The sequence below is a fragment of the Dipodomys merriami genome, unplaced genomic scaffold, assembly GCF_024711535.1.
Source record: "Dipodomys merriami isolate MVZ:Mamm:240054 unplaced genomic scaffold, mDipMer1.0.p SCAF_1, whole genome shotgun sequence".
NCBI classification, from domain to species: Eukaryota; Metazoa; Chordata; class Mammalia; order Rodentia; family Heteromyidae; genus Dipodomys; species Dipodomys merriami.
In genome coordinates this window covers 102147548-102165418 of record NW_027202270.1, presented here as the reverse complement: position 1 = coordinate 102165418, position 17871 = coordinate 102147548, and the positions used below count along the sequence as shown (strand labels likewise).

The window sequence follows — 17871 nt, the reverse complement described above, 5'->3', positions numbered from 1 at the left end:
GTCAAGAGCATCCTCTTTTATAAAAAAGAATAGTTTTGCATATTTCCTGGGATATCATTGTTCAGTATTGAAATTGTATGGAACTAATTCTACATTAAGATGATAATAATGTAGCTGTTTCACATAATATACTAGATAAAGTGCAACTATGTTTATGGAGTTACACAAGAGAGTAAGCAAATCCTGCAATGATATGTAGAGCTTATATGGTAGATAATTGAGTTAAAGAATACAATTTTAGCATATTACTTTATTTAACACAATTAAAAATAAACTCATTTTGTTGGCAGTTTATTTCCTTAGGTCGTTATAATCTTAATCTCAGTAACTTATAATTTCCTATACACAATATAGATTAAACGTAGTGGTTTCTGCTATGAAAAAGAGCCAACATATTTTTTAAATTGCTTACTAACATAAACTTAACTCATTTTAGAGTGCCCAATAATTTTAAGTTTATTGGCTTTATATTTAAAATGGAAATTGAGAAAGTTTTAGGTCTGGTATTTCCATGATAAGGAAGAAATATATTATCTGTCACTGGAATAGAGTAGACCTGTGGGCATGCATGACTTTAGCTAGCATAGGCACTAAATTTAGTCAGCTAACATCTTCTGAGTGGTCTGTACTTAAAATGTCATGAAACAGTCAATGTTCATAATCAGACATGATCACAGAGCTGACCTGCCTTTTGCTTTTCTAAGGTTAATTGTATCAGCTTGTAAGCTTTGTGAGGGAGTCATGGTAGAAGGTTGAAGACCCACAGGACCAGCAGACAGCTGATTCTCAGACTAATCCAGCAAACTTTATTAGTTGTTCAAAAATTCCTTGCTGCCACTACAGGAGAGTTGAAAAGCTGAATGGGCAGTATTTTACCTTCCTTTCCCACTTTAACAAGGGCTTCTTTTATATCTTTTATATTGGACTTCTAAGAAATATTTCGTTTGAAGACTGCAAACTGCTGCTGATCTAGATTAGCCATTTAAAAAAAGTGAAGTCCAAAGTGTTTTGTCTAAAGCATACATAACCAGGCAGTGGCAAAGCTAAATCCAGGAAATCACATTATCTGAAACTGCACTGGACTATAAATAATACAGTTTTTCATAGCTGATACTTTAAAAGAAATTTTAGTGGTACAATATACTAGGGTTGTTTGAACTCAGGTTTTGTACTTGTTAAACAGGCACTCTACCACTTGAGCAATGCCCAGCCCTTTATGCTTTTTCAAAGGGGTCTCACTCTTTCTAGTCCAGGCTACCTCTTCCCTCTATTTATGTTTCCTATAAGGCTGGGATATCAGGTGTGAACACTGTGCCATCTTTTGTTATTAAAATGGGGGATTTGGCTGACTTTTTGCCTGAGCTGCCCTCAGACTGTCCTCCCAATCTCTGCCTCCCAAGTAGTTAGGATTATAGGCGTGAGCCACTATGTCCTGTTGGAGGCTTGTGACTTTTTTTTAGTCTTTACTATTAGGAGTAATTTGTGCTAATAGATTTGCTATTAAGTCCTGTTTGTATGCTAAGCGTTGTTTTCAGAGGTAAAGAAGTTCATCTAGAAAATACAGAGAAATTTCATTGTTTCTAAGATTGGAAGGAAGCTTTAATGTAAAAGATAAGTCATTAATTGACAGGAGTACTGGCTTTAAAAATTCTTTCAGCTCTTTTTCTGGACTGATTTTTGTGATGCTTATGACCTATACTTTGTTATGATTCATCTCAAAATATTTGTGAGAGATTTGAGGTATCTTCATAGATTCCAACTTTCAAAGTAAACTTTTTCTACAGTTATTGAGCAAGACTTTTTTTTTGTTTTTAAAATCACTCTCCTTGCTCTTTTTTTCTACTTTCTTCCTAAGACAGTTTAAACAGATTTCATTGTTCTATTTTCATACATGCAAACTCTATTTTGACCATGTTCATCCTTACCCTACTAGTTAGCCCAGCCACCTCCTCCTAGCACTGCTTGCCCTAAAAGAACCTTTCTCTTTCCCTGACCCTCCAACCCCTGATTGATCTGTAGCTTTCATTGATTATGCTACTTTCCCATATAGTTGCAGTGTGTCTCAAAATTATTCACCCTCTTTCTTTTTTCTCTTCCCTTGTGGGACTTTTTAATTCTAAAACACTTTTTATCATTTTTCTTTCTTTTTTTATTGATTATGTAAGTGTATTGTTGGTAATTTGGAAATTGTTTCTCCATTTGATTAAGGAAAATGTTAGTGTGGACTGCACGTGTTAGGATTTATAATTGCATGTGGAGACTAGGTGGAATGTGCATAATGCTTTTACTTAGTGTTGGTTCTTGTGAGGTTCCTGAATGTTATGCTGTTTGCTGTTTTCTTACATCATTTTTAAAAGGGCGTTCCTCCCAAGTTTTGACTTGCACTAGAATAAAGTATTTATTTCCTTAAAGATTTAACAGAGGCTTTGGATGAAGATGCAGACCCCACAAAATCTGCACTGTCTGCAGTTGCATCTTTGGCAGCTGCATGGCCGCAGTTACACCAGGGTATGTGTGGGCTTTTTTTGTTTGGCTTTTTATTTCTAATTTTTAAAGGTATATTTTGCCTTACTAAGTATTAATTGTTTATATTCTAAATGACTATTTCATTTTTAACAACTATAGGCTGCAGTTTGAAAAGCTTGGATCTTGATAGCTGCACTCTTTCTGAAATCCTCAGACTGCACATCTTAGCTTCAGGTGCTGATGTAACATCAGCAAATGCAAAGTACAGATACCAGAAACGAGGAGGATTTGATGCCACAGATGATGCGTGTATGGAGCTCCGTTTAAGTAATCCTAGTCTGGTGAAGAAATTGTCAAGCACTTCAGTGTATGATTTGACACCAGGTAAACTCTGCAAGTTGGATTAGGGGTAGGAAGGTGCAGAATTAGGATTTGAATTCAGGGTATTGTACTTATAAGGCACTCTACCACTTGAGCCACATCCTCAGCTCTTTTTGCTCTGGTTGTTTTTTTTTTTTTTTTTTTTTTTTTGTCGGTCATGGGGCTTGAACTCCAGGCCTGGGCGCTGTCCCTCAGCTCTTCAGCTCAAGGCGAGCGCTCTACCACTTGAGCTACAGCGCCACTTCCGGTTTTCTGGTGGTTTATTGGAGATAGGAGTCTCATGGTCTCTCCTGCCCGGGCTGGCTTTGAACCGCGATCCTCAGATCTCAGCCTCCTGAGTAGCTAGGATTACAGGCGTGAGCCACCAGCGCCCGGCCTCTGGTTGTTTTTTAATTGGAGTCTTATATTTATACCTGGCTGGGCTAGGCTGGACCATAATCCTTTTATTTGTTTCTTACATAACTAAGATGACAGGTGCATAAGACCTTATATTGGTTCCCAGGCTGATGTAACCTTGAACCTTGACTCTCCTGAGTACTGACTCTACCTAAGTAGCTGGTATTACAGGAGTAACTTCCTTCCATGTATAAGTTGGAATTTTTATAACCTGCCCACTTCCTGCCCTGTTTTCTCTTAACCAAAAATTAAATGGTGGATAAGAAACTTTAGATGAAGCTGGGCATCAGTGGCTTATCCTATAATCCTAGCTACTCAGGAAGCTGCAATTTGAGGATTGTGGTTCAAAGTCACCTTGGTAGGAATATCTGTGAGATTCTTACCTTCAATTAACCACTAAAAAGCCAGAAGTGGAGCTGTGGCTCAAGTGGTAGAGTGCTAACCTGGAGAAAAAGTGCTTAGCCAGATCCTGCATGTGCCCGCGCGCGTGCGTACACACACACACACACACACACACACACACACACACACACACACACACACACACACACACACACACACACGGAGAAATGTGACTCAAATTCTTATTCGCGCACCCACACACACAGAGAATGGGAGAAATGTGACCCAAATTCTTTTGGGGGGGGTCCGGTCGTGGGGCCTGAACTCTGGGCCTGGGCGCTGTCCCTCAGCTCTTCAGCTCAAGGCTAGCGCTGTGCCACTTGAGCCACAGCACCACTTCCGGCTTTTTTTTCTTTTTGCTTATGTGATGCTGAGGAATCGAACCAGCCTCATGCATGCAAGGCAAGTGCTCTACCACTGAGCCACCTTCCCAGCCCCAGTGACCCAAATTCTTATTCATGTGACCTTCAATGATAAGACTTTCTCTTTTTGTTGTTGTTTTTTGTGTTGGTCCTGGGGCTTGAACTCAGGATCTGGGTGCTGTCCCTGAGCTCTTTTGCTCAAGGCTAGTGCTCTTACCAGTTTGAGCCACACCTCTACTTCCAGTTCTCTGGTAGTTAATTGGACTCACAGACTTCCTGCCCAGGCTGGCTTCGAACTATGATTCTCAAATCTCAGCCTCCTGAGAAGTTAAGATTACAGGAGTGAGCCACTAGCACCTGGCTGGATTTTCTAATATTTAAAATTTTTACAGTCCAGGATGAATGTGGTGCCTTAAACCTATAATCCCAGTTACTTAGGAGACCACAGGAAGAAAGATCAGGTAGCTGTAGATAGAAGGATCATAGTATGAGTCTGGCCCCAGGCAAAAACTCAAGACCCTGTGTAAAGTTTAGAATAAGTGAAGATTAGTTATAAAATGATCTATTTTTATCCACTAGTATCTCAGAAGTTTAAACTATGCCACTTGCTTGAATAAGTATTTGAAGTATGAGAAAGTGTGTAAGCTTAAGAAGAAGTTTTGTAGGACTTGTCTATTTTTTTCCTAGTATTAGGTTTCAGCTCAGGGCTTCATGGTTGCTAGTCAGATACTCTTACCACCTGAGCCATGCCCCTAGTTTAAGTTTTACTTTTTTTTTTTTTTTAAGGGGGAGCCAGTGTTGGTTGTGGGGCTTAACTTAGGGCCTGCGCACTGTCCCTGAGCTTCTTTGAGCTCAAGACTAGGGCTCTATCACTTGAGCCACAGTGCCACTTCCAGTTTTTGAGTGGTTAATTGGAGATAAGAGTCTCACAGGGACTTTTCTGCCCAGGCTGACTTGGTACCATGATCCTCAGATCTCAGCCTCCAGAGTAGCTATGATTACATGTTTCATTTTTATTTTACTCCCATTGGACAGGGTCTCATTATTTTAGACTGGCCTTGAATTCATGGTCGTCCTACCTCTACCTGCCTCCAAAGCTGGAATTACAGGCATGCACTACCATACCTGGCCTTACTTTCTCCTTAAAATAAGAAATTTTAGGGCTGGAGAAAGCACAGTGGTAGAACATTTGTCTACCATATACCTGTGGCCCTGAGTTTGATCCTCAACACCAACAAAAACACAAAACAGAAACGACATTTTAGTGTACAAATAGAGTTTAAGTTAATATGCTTTAAAGAATATATAACAAAGGAAGAGTACTTTAATCCTATATTATGAAGGCTATGTGAATGTTATGTCATTATTTTCATACTGACCCTTTAGAGTAGTATTTTTCCTTGTTCTGTGGTGTGTGTGTGTGTGAGAGAGAGAGAGGAGAGAGTATGCACATGTACATACTTATACTGGGCCTTGCACTCTGGCTAAGCTTGTTTGTTCATAGTTTAACATTTGCCATTTGGATCATGCATCCAATACAGCTTTTTACTGGTTATTTTGAAGATGGATTCTTGTGGACTTTTTTTTTTCTCCATCATGGGTCTTGAACTCTGGGCCTGGGTGCTGTCTCTCAGCTCTTCAGCTCAAAGATAGTGCTCTACCACTTAAGCCACAGCACCACTTCCAGTTTTCTGGTGGTTTATTGGAGATAAGAGTCTTAAGGATTTTCCTGCCCGGGATGGCTTTGAACTATGATCCTTAGATCTCAGCCTCCCTGAATAGCTAAGATTACAAGTGTGAGCCACCATTACCTAGCTTCTTGTGGACTTTTCTGGCTTTAAATCACTATCCTCAAGATCTCAGCCTCCTTAGTAGATGATTACAGCTGTGAGCCAGCTTTTCATTTTTTTAAAAATTCATATGGTTATAACTTAGTACTTCCTCACACTTCATTAGTGAGCCTAAAAAATTAAAACTTGAAAACTAATTCTTTGTAATTGGAAAACTTCAAACTTGAAAACTAATTCTTTGTAATCGGCAAACTTCATTTATTCAACTAGTAAACAGAATACACATTATTATTTGAAATGTGTCCTATATCATAAAGCTGCTGAACTGGTTTCAAAGTTTTTTCTGAAAGCCAGCATGTTTGTGTACACTTCTAATCATAGTTCTCAGGATCCTGAGGCATGGTGATCACAAGTTTGAGGCCAGTCTGGGCTACATAATGAAGCACTGTTTCAAAAATAAATAAAATCATGGCAGGCATTGTTTTTTGTTGTTGTTGTTGTTGTTGTTTGTTTTTTTGGGTCCGGTCATGGGGCCTGAACTCTGGGCCTAGGAGCTGTCCCTCAGCTCTTCAGCTCAAGGCTAGCACTCTACCACTTGAGCCATAGCACCACTTATGGCTTTTTTCTTTTTTTGCTTATATGGTGGCTGAGGAATCAAACCCAGGGCCTCATGCATGCAAGGCAAGCGCTCTACCACTGAGCCACCTTCCCAGTCCCTCATGGCAGGCATAGTAGCATGCACTTATCATTCCACAACTTAGATGTAACTAGAGGGAGGATCATAAGTTCAAGGCCAGTTTATGAATCTTCGGCGAGCTTGGGTTATATAGTGAAACCCTCACTCAAAAGAAAACTTACTTTTAGAAAATGCCATTGACATGTTCTTTTTAGTTTTTTTTGTTTTTGTGTTTTTTTTGGGGGTCCAGACGTGGAGCCTGAACTCTGGGCCTGGGTGCTGTCCCTCAGCTCTTCAGCTCAAAGCTAGCGCTCTACCATTTGAGCCACAGCACCACTTCCAGCTTTTTACCTTTTGCTTATGTGGTGCTGAGGAATCGAACCCAGGGCCTCAGGCATGCAAGGCAAGCACTCTACCGCTGAGCCACCTTCCCAACCCCTCTTTTTAGTTTTTTTTTGCATTGAGCCACAAGTAAAATTTTTTCAGTTCCCTATTTCTCATTGATAACAAATTGTTTACCATTTTTGACAGGAGAAAAAATGAAGATACTTCATGCTCTCTGTGGAAAGCTTCTGACTCTAGTTTCTACTAGGGATTTCATTGAAGATTATGTTGATGTATTACGACAGGCAAAGCAGGAGTTTCGGGAGTTAAAAGCAGAACAACATCGAAAAGAAAGAGAAGAAGCAGCTGCTAGGTAAGAGATTACACTTGGTCATGTACTGAAAACTGTTTATTTCTTTGCATCTGAAGCCATATTTAGCTTAATGTTATAATACATCACTGGCTTATACTGGTATTCAGCTTTGCAAAGAGGGTATGTTGCCTGGCATATGAGTTTGATGTCCAACACCACAAGAAAACAAAAAAGTAAAAAGATTGTTAATGGACTCACATCATAGTTCTTATAATGTTTGGTTAGAGTAAGACAATAAAAGTGTCTTGTATCATTCTGTGATCTTCAATTTTGTCTTTCAGAATACGCAGAAGAAAGGAAGAAAAACTTAAGGAACAAGAACAAAAAATGAAAGAGAAACAAGAAAAACTGAAGGAAGATGAGCATAAAAATTCAACTGCAGATGTCTCTATAGGGTATGGTTTATATTACACAACCAAGTTGGCTTTATTTATCCTGATATAAAGAATAAAAATCATGCCAGGCAGTGGTGGCTTAGGTCTGTAATCCTAGCTACTCAGGAGGCTGATATTTGAGGATCACGATTTGAAGCCATCCTGGGCAGGAAAGTCTGTGAGCTTATATAGTTAAGCACCCAAAAGCTAGAAGTAGAGTTGTGGCTCAAGTGGTATAGCACAAAAGCCCAGTCACCAGCACACACACACAAAAGGAATAAAAATGAGTTACCTAAGACTGGTTGCTTTCAGGATTTTAGAAAAAATAGTTTTCTGTAGTCATAATTGTTACTTATCAAGCCCATAAAATGTATATATAGTCATCATATATAATGTATTTTGTTTAAAAATGTAGGCTAATTTTAGTATTCTGGAACTCTCATAGGATAGTATAAGTGATAATTGCCAAGAAATCTTTCAATATGTTATTTGTAATCAGTAATATTCCTTGCATGAACAATAATTTTTCTCCCTCCTGGCTTGAGTATATGAGCACCAGCTCTCAATTTAGTGATTTCTTTACTAGTCTCTAATCATCTGTTTTCTCACCCAGATAGTTTGCAAGTTAGAAACCAGTGTACTTTCTAATTGTATTTCTCATTTCTAAGTTCTTCAGTTTTCCTATTCCTCCAAGGCCAAACCTTGCCCTTTTTGTTTTTTCATCCATGTATTAGATAACTACTTTTTCATTTACATTTTCCTCAACATTGTAAAATCCTTGCCTTTGCCTGAGTCCTTCTGCACAACACGCAGATTCCTTCTTGCTAATCACTGCTTCCCCATCTCCTTAGTCTTGCAATTTAAAATGTCACTTGAAGCTATTCTTTTTTGATCCCTGACACTAGATTTGGATCCCTTTGAAATGCTTTCTAGTTCCTTAGGGTTCTCATATTTTAGTACTTATTATACATTTTGATTTTACAATGATTTATGTAGTCATGGGCATAGATCTTGTAGGAGAATGCCTACCTGATAGCACAAGCTCTGCGATCTCATTCCTGCCTAAATAAACACATACAAACATATACACATTAATATACATATATTTTCTTGGTGATACTAAACTTTAGTACCATTATTCACTATTTCTTGTTTGATAACTTCATATTCTGACAGTAATATTTTATCTCATGAATGGAATTATATATTTATGGTTTTTATCCTATAGGGAGGAAGAAAGGGAAGATTTTGATACTAGCACTGAGAGCAAAGAAATAGAACAAAAGGAACCTGATCAGGATATGGTCACTGAAGATGAAGATGAACCAGGATCACAAAGAAGAAGCAGAAGGGGTAATAATGAGATGTATTAAAGGCATGCTTGTATGTGTGTGTATACGTGTGTACACACATGCACATGTGTTCACATTTGCATGTACTGTTCTTGAGGCTTGAACTTAAAGCCTGGGTGCCATTCCTGAGCTTTTTGCTCAAGGCTATAGCACTCTGCTACTTGAGCCATAGTTCCATTTTTGGCTTTTTGGTAATTAATTAGAGCTAAGAGTCTTATGGACTTTCCTGCTCCAACTGGCTTTGAACAGTGATCCTCAGATCCTAGCCTTCTGTGTAGCTAGGATTGTGGACATGAGCCACCAGCACTGGGCTGATAGGCAGGCTTCTTTATTTTAGCTATTTTGAAATGTGTGTATATATATATATATATATATATATATTTTTTTTTTTTTTTTTTTGACGGTTATGGGGCTTGAATTCTAGTCGTTTATTGGAGGTAGGAGTCTCACGGTCTTTCCTGCCCGGGATGGCTTTGAACTGCGATCCTCAGATCTCAGCCTCCTGAGTAGCTAGGATTATAGGCATGAGTCACTAGCGCCCAGCTTATTTTGAAATATATTTTAAATTAGCTTCCTCTGTGATTCCAGAATGTGGTGGATTTTAAATGTACATCTCATAACTCATTATGAATTGTCAAAAATACTATTTTGTTTTGTTTTGTTTTTTGGGTCCGCTGGTGGGGCCTGAACTCTGGGCCTGGGCGCTGTCCCTCAGCTCTTCAGCTCAAGGCTAGCGCTCTACCACTTGAGCCCCACAGCGCCACTCCTGGCTTTTTTCTTTTTGCTTATGTGGTGCTGAGGAATCGAACCCAGGGCCTCATGCATGCAAGGCAAGCACTCTACCACTGAGCCACCCTCCCAGCCCAACTGTTTTGTTATAAAATGGTATTATGAAGTCATACTAGTACATTTTTATACTGCAAACATTTTAATGATTATTGTTGAGCATACATTTTAGAAATTTGCTTCAAGCTGCAACACGTTTAAATCAATGCTTACAATATACAAAGAAAATACAACCAAACATAAAACTTGCTTCAAGTGTGCCTTGCACCTAGACCATTGTTTCATATTAGTATTTTTATGGGGATATATGTTCTATTTGGGACAGTATATCACTGTGTAGCCGAGGCTGCTCTCAATGGTATTATTTTCTTCCTCAGTCTCCTGACTGCAGAGGCCAAAGGCTTGAGCCACCACATCTAGAAATTAGTACTTTTATGGTTATGTCTTTATTCACATGTCATTTCTATCTACTTGGCGAAAAGAAACAATATTTCTGTCTTAGATAATTTTCTTATAACTTCCAATTTAGTTACTAAGGTTTTCAGAGTTTTGCATATAAAACCAAGTAGAAATTTTTATTCTGAAATATGTTCTATAACTGGATTTCTCAGAGACCCCCAAGATCAGTAATTTTCATATTGTTATTATAGAAGATAAAAATCTTTACACACTAGACCTAACTACTGAGGAGGCTGATATCTAAGGATTACCATTCAAAGCCAGTATAGGCAGGAAAGTCAATAAGATAAGCTCCTATTAACTACTACTTAAAAAAAAAAAAAGGCAGATAAAGTACTATAACTCGGGCTGGGAAGGTAGCTCAGTGGTAGAGTGTTTGCCTTGCATGCATGAGGCTCTGGGTTCGATTCCCCAGCACCACATAAGCAAAAAGAAAAAAAGCCGGAAGTGGCGCTGTGGCTCAAGTGGTAGAGCGCTAGCCTTGAGCTGAAGAGCTGAGGGACAGCGCACAGGCCCAGAGTTCAGGCCCCACGACTGGACCCCCCCCCCCCAAAAAAAAAAAAAAAAAAAAAAAAACTATAACTCAAGTGGTAGAGCACTAGCTTTGCACAGAACAGGTAAGGGACAGCACTGAGTTCAAGCCCCCAGTTTTGGCACATACACACACTAAAAAATAAATACATAAAATAATTTTGTAAAATGCTAGATCACATTGTATATTTTTTAAAGCTGTTAATACAAATTACTTCTGACAATTTCTTGGTTAAGACTAATGAATTATGTCCTTAAGTTAATTCCATACCTATTTAAATGGGATTTGTTTTTGTCAATATAATTTTTATAGATGGGTACTCTAAATAGTTCTCCACTATCTTGAAGACTATGTTAGATTATAGTGTAGTTGATTTCAAAATCCAAATTAGACTTTCTGTGGTAGAGCTTTGAAACATACTCCTATGTAATGAATCAGAAAGGTACTTAGAGAAAAATTTCCATGCTTCATTCATTTAAGAAGAAGGGAAGTTGGACCATTTCCCCAGCTCAAAGGAAATAACAGATGAATAAAATTAATAGAAAATAAAAGTACATTAGGTGAGAATAGCAAAGCCAAAAAAGTTTTTTAAAACATGACATGTACTCAAGAAACTTGATGTTTGGTTTTCTTTTTAGAGAGAGGTTAACAATAACTTAGCACTTAAAAATAGAGCAACATATCTGTAAATACAGTAGAAATTAGAAGAGGACAACATATACAAATTTCTAGCAATAATTTTTAAATGTAGGCAAAAATGAACAGAATCATAAAAATTATCAAACTATGTTCATTACACTAAAAAATATAAATGGAGGGGCTGGGATTGTGGCTTAGTAGTAGAGTGCTTGCCTAGCATGCATGAAGTCCTGGTTTCAATTCTTTAGTACCACAAGCAGAAAAAGCTGAATGTGGCCCTGTGGCTTAAAGTGGTGGAGTGCTAGCCTTGAGCAAAAGAAGCTCAGGGACAGTACTCAGGCCCTGATTTTAAGCCCCAGGTTTTTAGTGGTTAATTATCTTTTCTGCCTGAGATAGCCTGAACCAAGTTCTTCAGATGTCAGTCTCCTTGGTAGCTAGGATTACAGACATGAGCCACTTGCACCTGCTTGGTTTTGGTTTGTTTGCTTTGTCTTTGTCTTATTGAGATAGAATTAGGCTTTCTTGGAACTCCTCAGTAAATAATCCAGGGCAGCCTTGAACTGGTGATCCTCTTGCCTGTCATGTTCATAAGTGTAATGATTACAGACCTGTTTTACCACATTTAGCTTTCATAACTAAGTTTTATTAATCACAGCTATACTTGGTTTACATATTATCTATTGTTTTTGTGCCACATGGCAGAATTGAGAAGTGACAAACTAAATGACCTGCAAAGCCTTTGATATTTACTAGTTAGTACTTAGCAGAAATGTTTGCTAATTCTTGTCTAAAAAAGACTAAGATAGCTGTTAAAGAATAACTTAATTCTCCCCACTGTACTCTCCAATATAGAAATTACAGATTTTGTCTGTTTCATTAGATTTTTGTGCATCATTTTTTAATCAACATAGTGTATTGGTATGCTTAGGTTGCCATAATGAAATACCACTGAAATAATGAAATACACTCCTTGGGTAGTATAAATAACAGAAATTTGTTAGTGGGTTGTGTCTAGCAAAGCCTATTCCTTGGCCTGCAGATAATACTTTCTCACTGTCTTCAAAAAGCTTTTTCTCTGAGCATGCTACAGATCAAGACATCTAGTGTATGAACCAGTCCTCTTGAATTAAGACCCTTATAATCTCATTTAATACCTTCTTAAAGGTACCACCTCCAAATATAGTCACTTTGGGGATTAGAACCACAGTCTGAATTTAGAGTGTTGAGAAATACAATTCAATCCATAATACATAACTGTGGAACCTTTGTATTTCATTTTTTTTCTAGTGATTCATGTCTGTAATCCTAGTTACTTGGGTGCTGAGATCTGAGGATCATGGTTTAAAGCCAGCCTGAATAGGAAAGTCCTTTAATCTTACCTAAATAACCACTAAAAAACCAGCAGTGGAGCTGACTCAAGTGGTAGTACACTTGCCTTAGCAAAAAAGCTCAGTGACAGTGCCCAGGCCCTGAGTTCAGGACACAGGACAAGCACCAAAAAGTAAATAAATAAAATAGAATGATAATAATACATGTTGTTTCAATACAGGAAAAAGGGGACAAAATGAGTTTAAAGAATGTACAAGGCAAGAAGAGATCAACTGTGTGATAGATGGACCTTTTACTGCTGATGAAGAAGAAGCTTTCAAACAAGAGCACCAACGAAAAGAGAAAGAGCTCTTAGAAAAAATCCAAAGTGCCATAGCATGTACCAATATCTTTCCCTTGGGGCGTGACCGAATGTACAGACGATACTGGATTTTCCCTTCTATTCCTGGTTTGTTTATTGAAGAAGATTATTCTGGTCTCACTGAAGACATGCTCTTGCCTAGACCGTCATCATTTCAGAATAATACACAGTCTCAAGATCCTCAGGTATCTACTAAAACTGAAGAGTCTGTGATGTCTGAAGCTACCTCCAACATTGACCATGGTCCATGTGATGATTCTGTGCAGCTGCCAAAACCAGTGCATAAGCCAAATCGGTGGTGCTTTTATAGTTCTTGCGATCAGCTGGACCAGCTTATTGAAGCTCTAAATTCTAGAGGATATAGAGAAAGTGCCTTAAAAGAAACCTTATTGCAAGAGAAAAGCAGAATATGCGCACAGCTAGCTGGTTTTTCTGAAGAGAAATTTCATTTTTCAGGTAAATGTCCAATAACAGCTGTTATTTTTTCTCCTTATAATTTCTAGGCATTCAAGATTAAACATTTTCAAGCTGTTAAAAATATATTTAAGAGCTGGGCACTAGTAGCTCATGCCTTTAATCCTAGCTACTCATGAGGCTATGATCTGAGGATTGTGGTTCAAAGCCAGTCTGGAAAGGGAAGTCCATGAGACTCTTAATTCCAACTAACCACCAAAAATCAAAAGTAGAGCTGTGGCTCAAGTGGCAGAGTACTAGCCTTGAGTAAAAAAAGCTCAGGAATAGTACTCAACCCCTGAGTTCAAACCCCAGCCTCAGCAGGGAAAAAAAGGAAATAAGTAAACATACACATACACACGCATGTGTGCACGGGCACACACATATGTATATACATCACACACACACATATATATCAACTTTTATTTTGACAATTCAGTTTGAAGTTAAAGTTTAGGAATGTATTTCTCTTTAGAAACAAGCTTATCTAAATTCTACCATAATGTTTGGGTTATGAGGAACCATCTATAGTATGAGGAAATAGTGTTCTTCTTTATCTTCTTATTCCTTGGTCAATAAACTTCAAGTGCATATGGTAGTCAGTTTTTCATTATTTTGACAGAATACTTGAGGTTTCAGTCTATCATAGTGCAGAGGTCATGGTAGATAGAGTCAGAGTAGTTTAGGATAGTGCCACCTACATTCAGATGGGTCTTTCTCCCTCAGTTACTTTCCCATTATGTCAGTCATCTCTGGAAATTCCCTCCAAGATACACTCAGGAGTCTACTTTCCTAGGTGCCTGTGGCTCATGTTTGTAATCCTAGCTGCTCAGAAGGCTGAGATATGAGGATTGAAATTTGAAGCCAGCCCAGGAAATCCATGAGATGAGAGGCCCTAAGAGGCCATAAGTAAAGCTGTGGCTCAAGTGGTAGAGCAGTAGACTTGAGAAAAACTACTCAGGGACATTGCTGAGACACTGAGTTCAAAACCCAGATCTGGCACCAAAAAAAGTGCTTTTTTAAATTCCTAGGTGTGTCTCAATCCAGTTAAGATAGCAACCAAAATTAACCCATCACAATACCCACTGTTGTAAGGCTCTTTGTATATAATATATTAATCTTGGCTATGCAGGAGTCTGGGATCTGAGAATCATGGTTTGAAACCAGCCCAAGCAGTTCATGAGACTATCTCCAGTTAACCATCAAAAAGCAGGAAGTGGGTCTGGAAAGGTGGTTCAGTGGTACAGTGCTTGCCTTGCATGCATAAGGCCCTGGGTTCGATTCATCAGCACCACATAAGCAGAAAAAGCCAAAAGTGGTGCTGTGGCTCAAGTGGTAGAGTGCTAGCCTTGAGCTGAAGACCTGAGGGACAGTGCCCAGGCCCAGAGTTCAGGCCCCACGACGGGAGAAAAAAAAAAAAAAAGCAGGAAGTGGAGCTGTGGCTGAAGTGGTAGAATACTAGAGCAAAAGAGCTCAAGGTCAATGCTCAGGCCCTGAGTTCAAGCCCAAGGACCAGCATACACACACACAAAAAAAACAAAGGGTACCTTAGCTACTTTTGTCCTCAGGATTAAACATGGATAGTCTTTTATGTTCTTTAGCTTAATCATATACTAACCCATTTAAAGTATACAATTCAATGACTTTTAGAATATTCACAAATATGTGCTCCACAGTCAATTTCATGATATTTTCATCACTGCAGAAAAAGAATTTTTGTTTCTTTTAGCTACTACGCTCTTATACATGTATCCGTTTCTCACTAGCTCCAGACTGCCACAGATCTTTCTGTCTCTATAAAATTCTCTGTTCTTGACATTTTTTTATGAGTTAAATAATAGATGGTCTTTTGTGATTTACATTTGTGTGTCAATGTTTATGTGTGCATGTTCCTGGAATTGAACTGTTCTACACTTGATTTACCCCCTCAGCGCTTTTTACTTCAAATATTTTTCAGATGGGGGTCTCACGCTTCTTACCTAAACTAGCCTTACACCACATCCTCCTAAATATTCTTTTCATAAGACTAGTATTACAAACCTTGAATTACCATGCCTGGCTTGTTCAAGATACTGTCTACCTAATTTTTGCCCAGACCAAACTGCTATCCTTCTATTTCAACCTTCAAAGTAGCTAGGATTATAGGCCTGAGCCATCTTGCCAAGCCCTGTAGTTGGTATCTTAGCAAAAACAAGATTCCTCCATGGTGTATTAGAACTCCATTCCTTTTTATAGCCAAATAATATTTCATTGCATGAATACAATACACTTTACCCATTTACTAGTTGGTTGACATTTCCTTTGTTTCTACCTTTTAGCAGTTATGAAAAGGGCTGCTTGTAAGTATCCAAATATAAGGTTTTCATTTGTCTCGAGTAAATATCTTAGGAGTATGTGATAAGACTGCTTAATCTTCTGAAGATCTGCTCAATTGTTTCCCAAAGCAGCTACTCTACTTTGTTTTCCCACCCACAGTTTGCTTTCCCACCCACAGCATATGAGGATTCCAAATCTCCATTTCCTTGCCAAGACTTAGTTATCTGACTTTTATTATACCTGTCCCAAGGGTATGTAAAAAGAGAGTATGAAATCCTCATCATGGGTTTTTTTCCTATCTTTTCTTAATAACTTATCATGGTGAGCATTTTTTCCTTGTGACTATTGGCTATTTGAATATACTCCTACTGGAATACCTATTAAGATACTTTGTCCATTTTTTAATTGGGTTGTTTATCTTTCTATAGAATTATGTGACTTTTTTATATATTCTGGAGATGAGGACCCCATCACATATGATGAGCAAATATTCATTTGTTATGGAGGCACTAGAGAATTTACAAAGTACTTTTATCCAGATCTCAAAATTGTAACAGTCAAATGAAGTAACTTTTTTTAAATGAGAAAATCACCACAGAGGTATTTGCTTATTTCAGACAAACCTCAGATGGATAGCAAACCTGCATATACTCGGGGAAGATCTTCCAGTGTACATGACCCACCTCAGATGTCTGCAGAAAGGCAACTAGAACTGAGACTTAGAGATTTTCTTTTAGATATTGAAGACAGAATCTATCAAGGAACATTAGGAGCAATCAAGGTTTGTACCTATTTACAATTTTAGTTTAATTTGCTTCATTCATATTTTGGTCATATTTGCTAATTATTTGATAAATGCAAAACCTGAGTTTTGAGTAACATCAGTGAATGATGTTTTTATGAAAAGTATGTTTATTCTTTTATATCAAAATGTTTGCATAGGGTCGTAATCTTAAATATATGATTAACTGCTTAAACACAATTTTATTTTATTTATTTTTATTTTATTTTATTTTATTTTTTTACCGGTCATGGGGCTTGAACTCTGGGCCTGGGCGCTGTCCTTCAGCTCTTCAGATCAAGGCGAGCGCTCTACCACTTGAGCTACAGCGCCACTTCCTTAAACACAATTTTAAAGACTATAATTGACCTTAATGTTAATTTTTGTGTTTTAGAAATAGGTTTTATGAAGCCAGGTGCTGGTGGCTCACACCTTTAATCCTCTGCTTAAAAGGCTGATCTGAGGATCACAATTTAAAGCCAGACCAGACAGAAAGTCCATGAAATTCTTACCTCCAGTTAAGCACAAAAAAAAATTAAAATTAAAAAAAATCCAAAAGTGGAGCTGTCGTGCAAGTGGTAAAGTGTTAGTGTTAAGCAAAATAAAATAATTTTTTAACACATAGAGACAGCGCTCTAAGTTAATAAAAAGGAGGCTTATGAGGTTTTAATCAGATGTTGGAATTTTTTTTACCTTTTTTTATTATAAAGGCGATGTACAGAAGGGTTACATAAGTCAGGTAGATATTGAAATGTTTAAAGATATCATCTTCCTTGATCAGTTTGTTTATTGGTTCTTTGTTACTTTTTTGAAATCTGTAAGCAATTCATTTTTGATAAACATGTTCTTTTTCTTTTTTTCTTTTTTTTTTTTGTGCTAGTCTAGGGCTTGAAGTCAGGGCCTGGGTGCTGTCTCCTGAGCTTTTGTGCTCAAGGCTAGTGCTCTACCACTTTGAACAACAGTACTATTTCCTGCTTTTTGGTAGTTAATTGGAGATAAGAGTCTCGTGGCTACTCACCAGACACTATGTTGGAACTGTAGTAGAACTTGGTGGAGAGTCGAGTCAAAAGAAATGCACTCATTACCTTACTTTTTTGTAACAGTAACCCTTTGTACATCACCTTTAAAATTTAAAATAAAGTCATGGACTGCTCCAGGCTGACTTTGAATCTTGATTCTCAGATCTTAGCCTCCTGAGTAGCTAGGATTACAGGCATGAGCCACCAATGCCCAGCTGTTGTTTATTTTTTGTGTGTGCTGGTATTAGGACTTGAACTCAGAGTCTCATGTCCTTGCTTGGGTTTTTCGATCAAGGCTGG

At 38.0% G+C, this 17871-nt stretch overlaps 1 protein-coding gene across 6 annotated transcripts in view; it reads left to right on the top strand.

Moving 5' to 3' along the window:
* Positions 1–17871, top strand: part of Baz1a (bromodomain adjacent to zinc finger domain 1A) — a 122760-nt gene that overhangs the window by 82942 nt on the left and 21947 nt on the right. For 4 of the 6 annotated variants that reach the window (XM_070026571.1, XM_070026552.1, XM_070026536.1 and 1 more), the window contains 7 exons: positions 2413–2508; positions 2626–2850; positions 7005–7170; positions 7452–7565; positions 8773–8897; positions 12862–13458; positions 16389–16552. In XM_070026571.1, the coding sequence (XP_069882672.1) occupies positions 2413–2508; positions 2626–2850; positions 7005–7170; positions 7452–7565; positions 8773–8897; positions 12862–13458; positions 16389–16552 (1487 nt within the window). The remainder of the gene's footprint in view (positions 1–2412; positions 2509–2625; positions 2851–7004; positions 7171–7451; positions 7566–8772; positions 8898–12861; positions 13459–16388; positions 16553–17871) is intronic. The other 2 variants (XM_070026561.1, XM_070026579.1) reach the window with 2 other exon arrangements.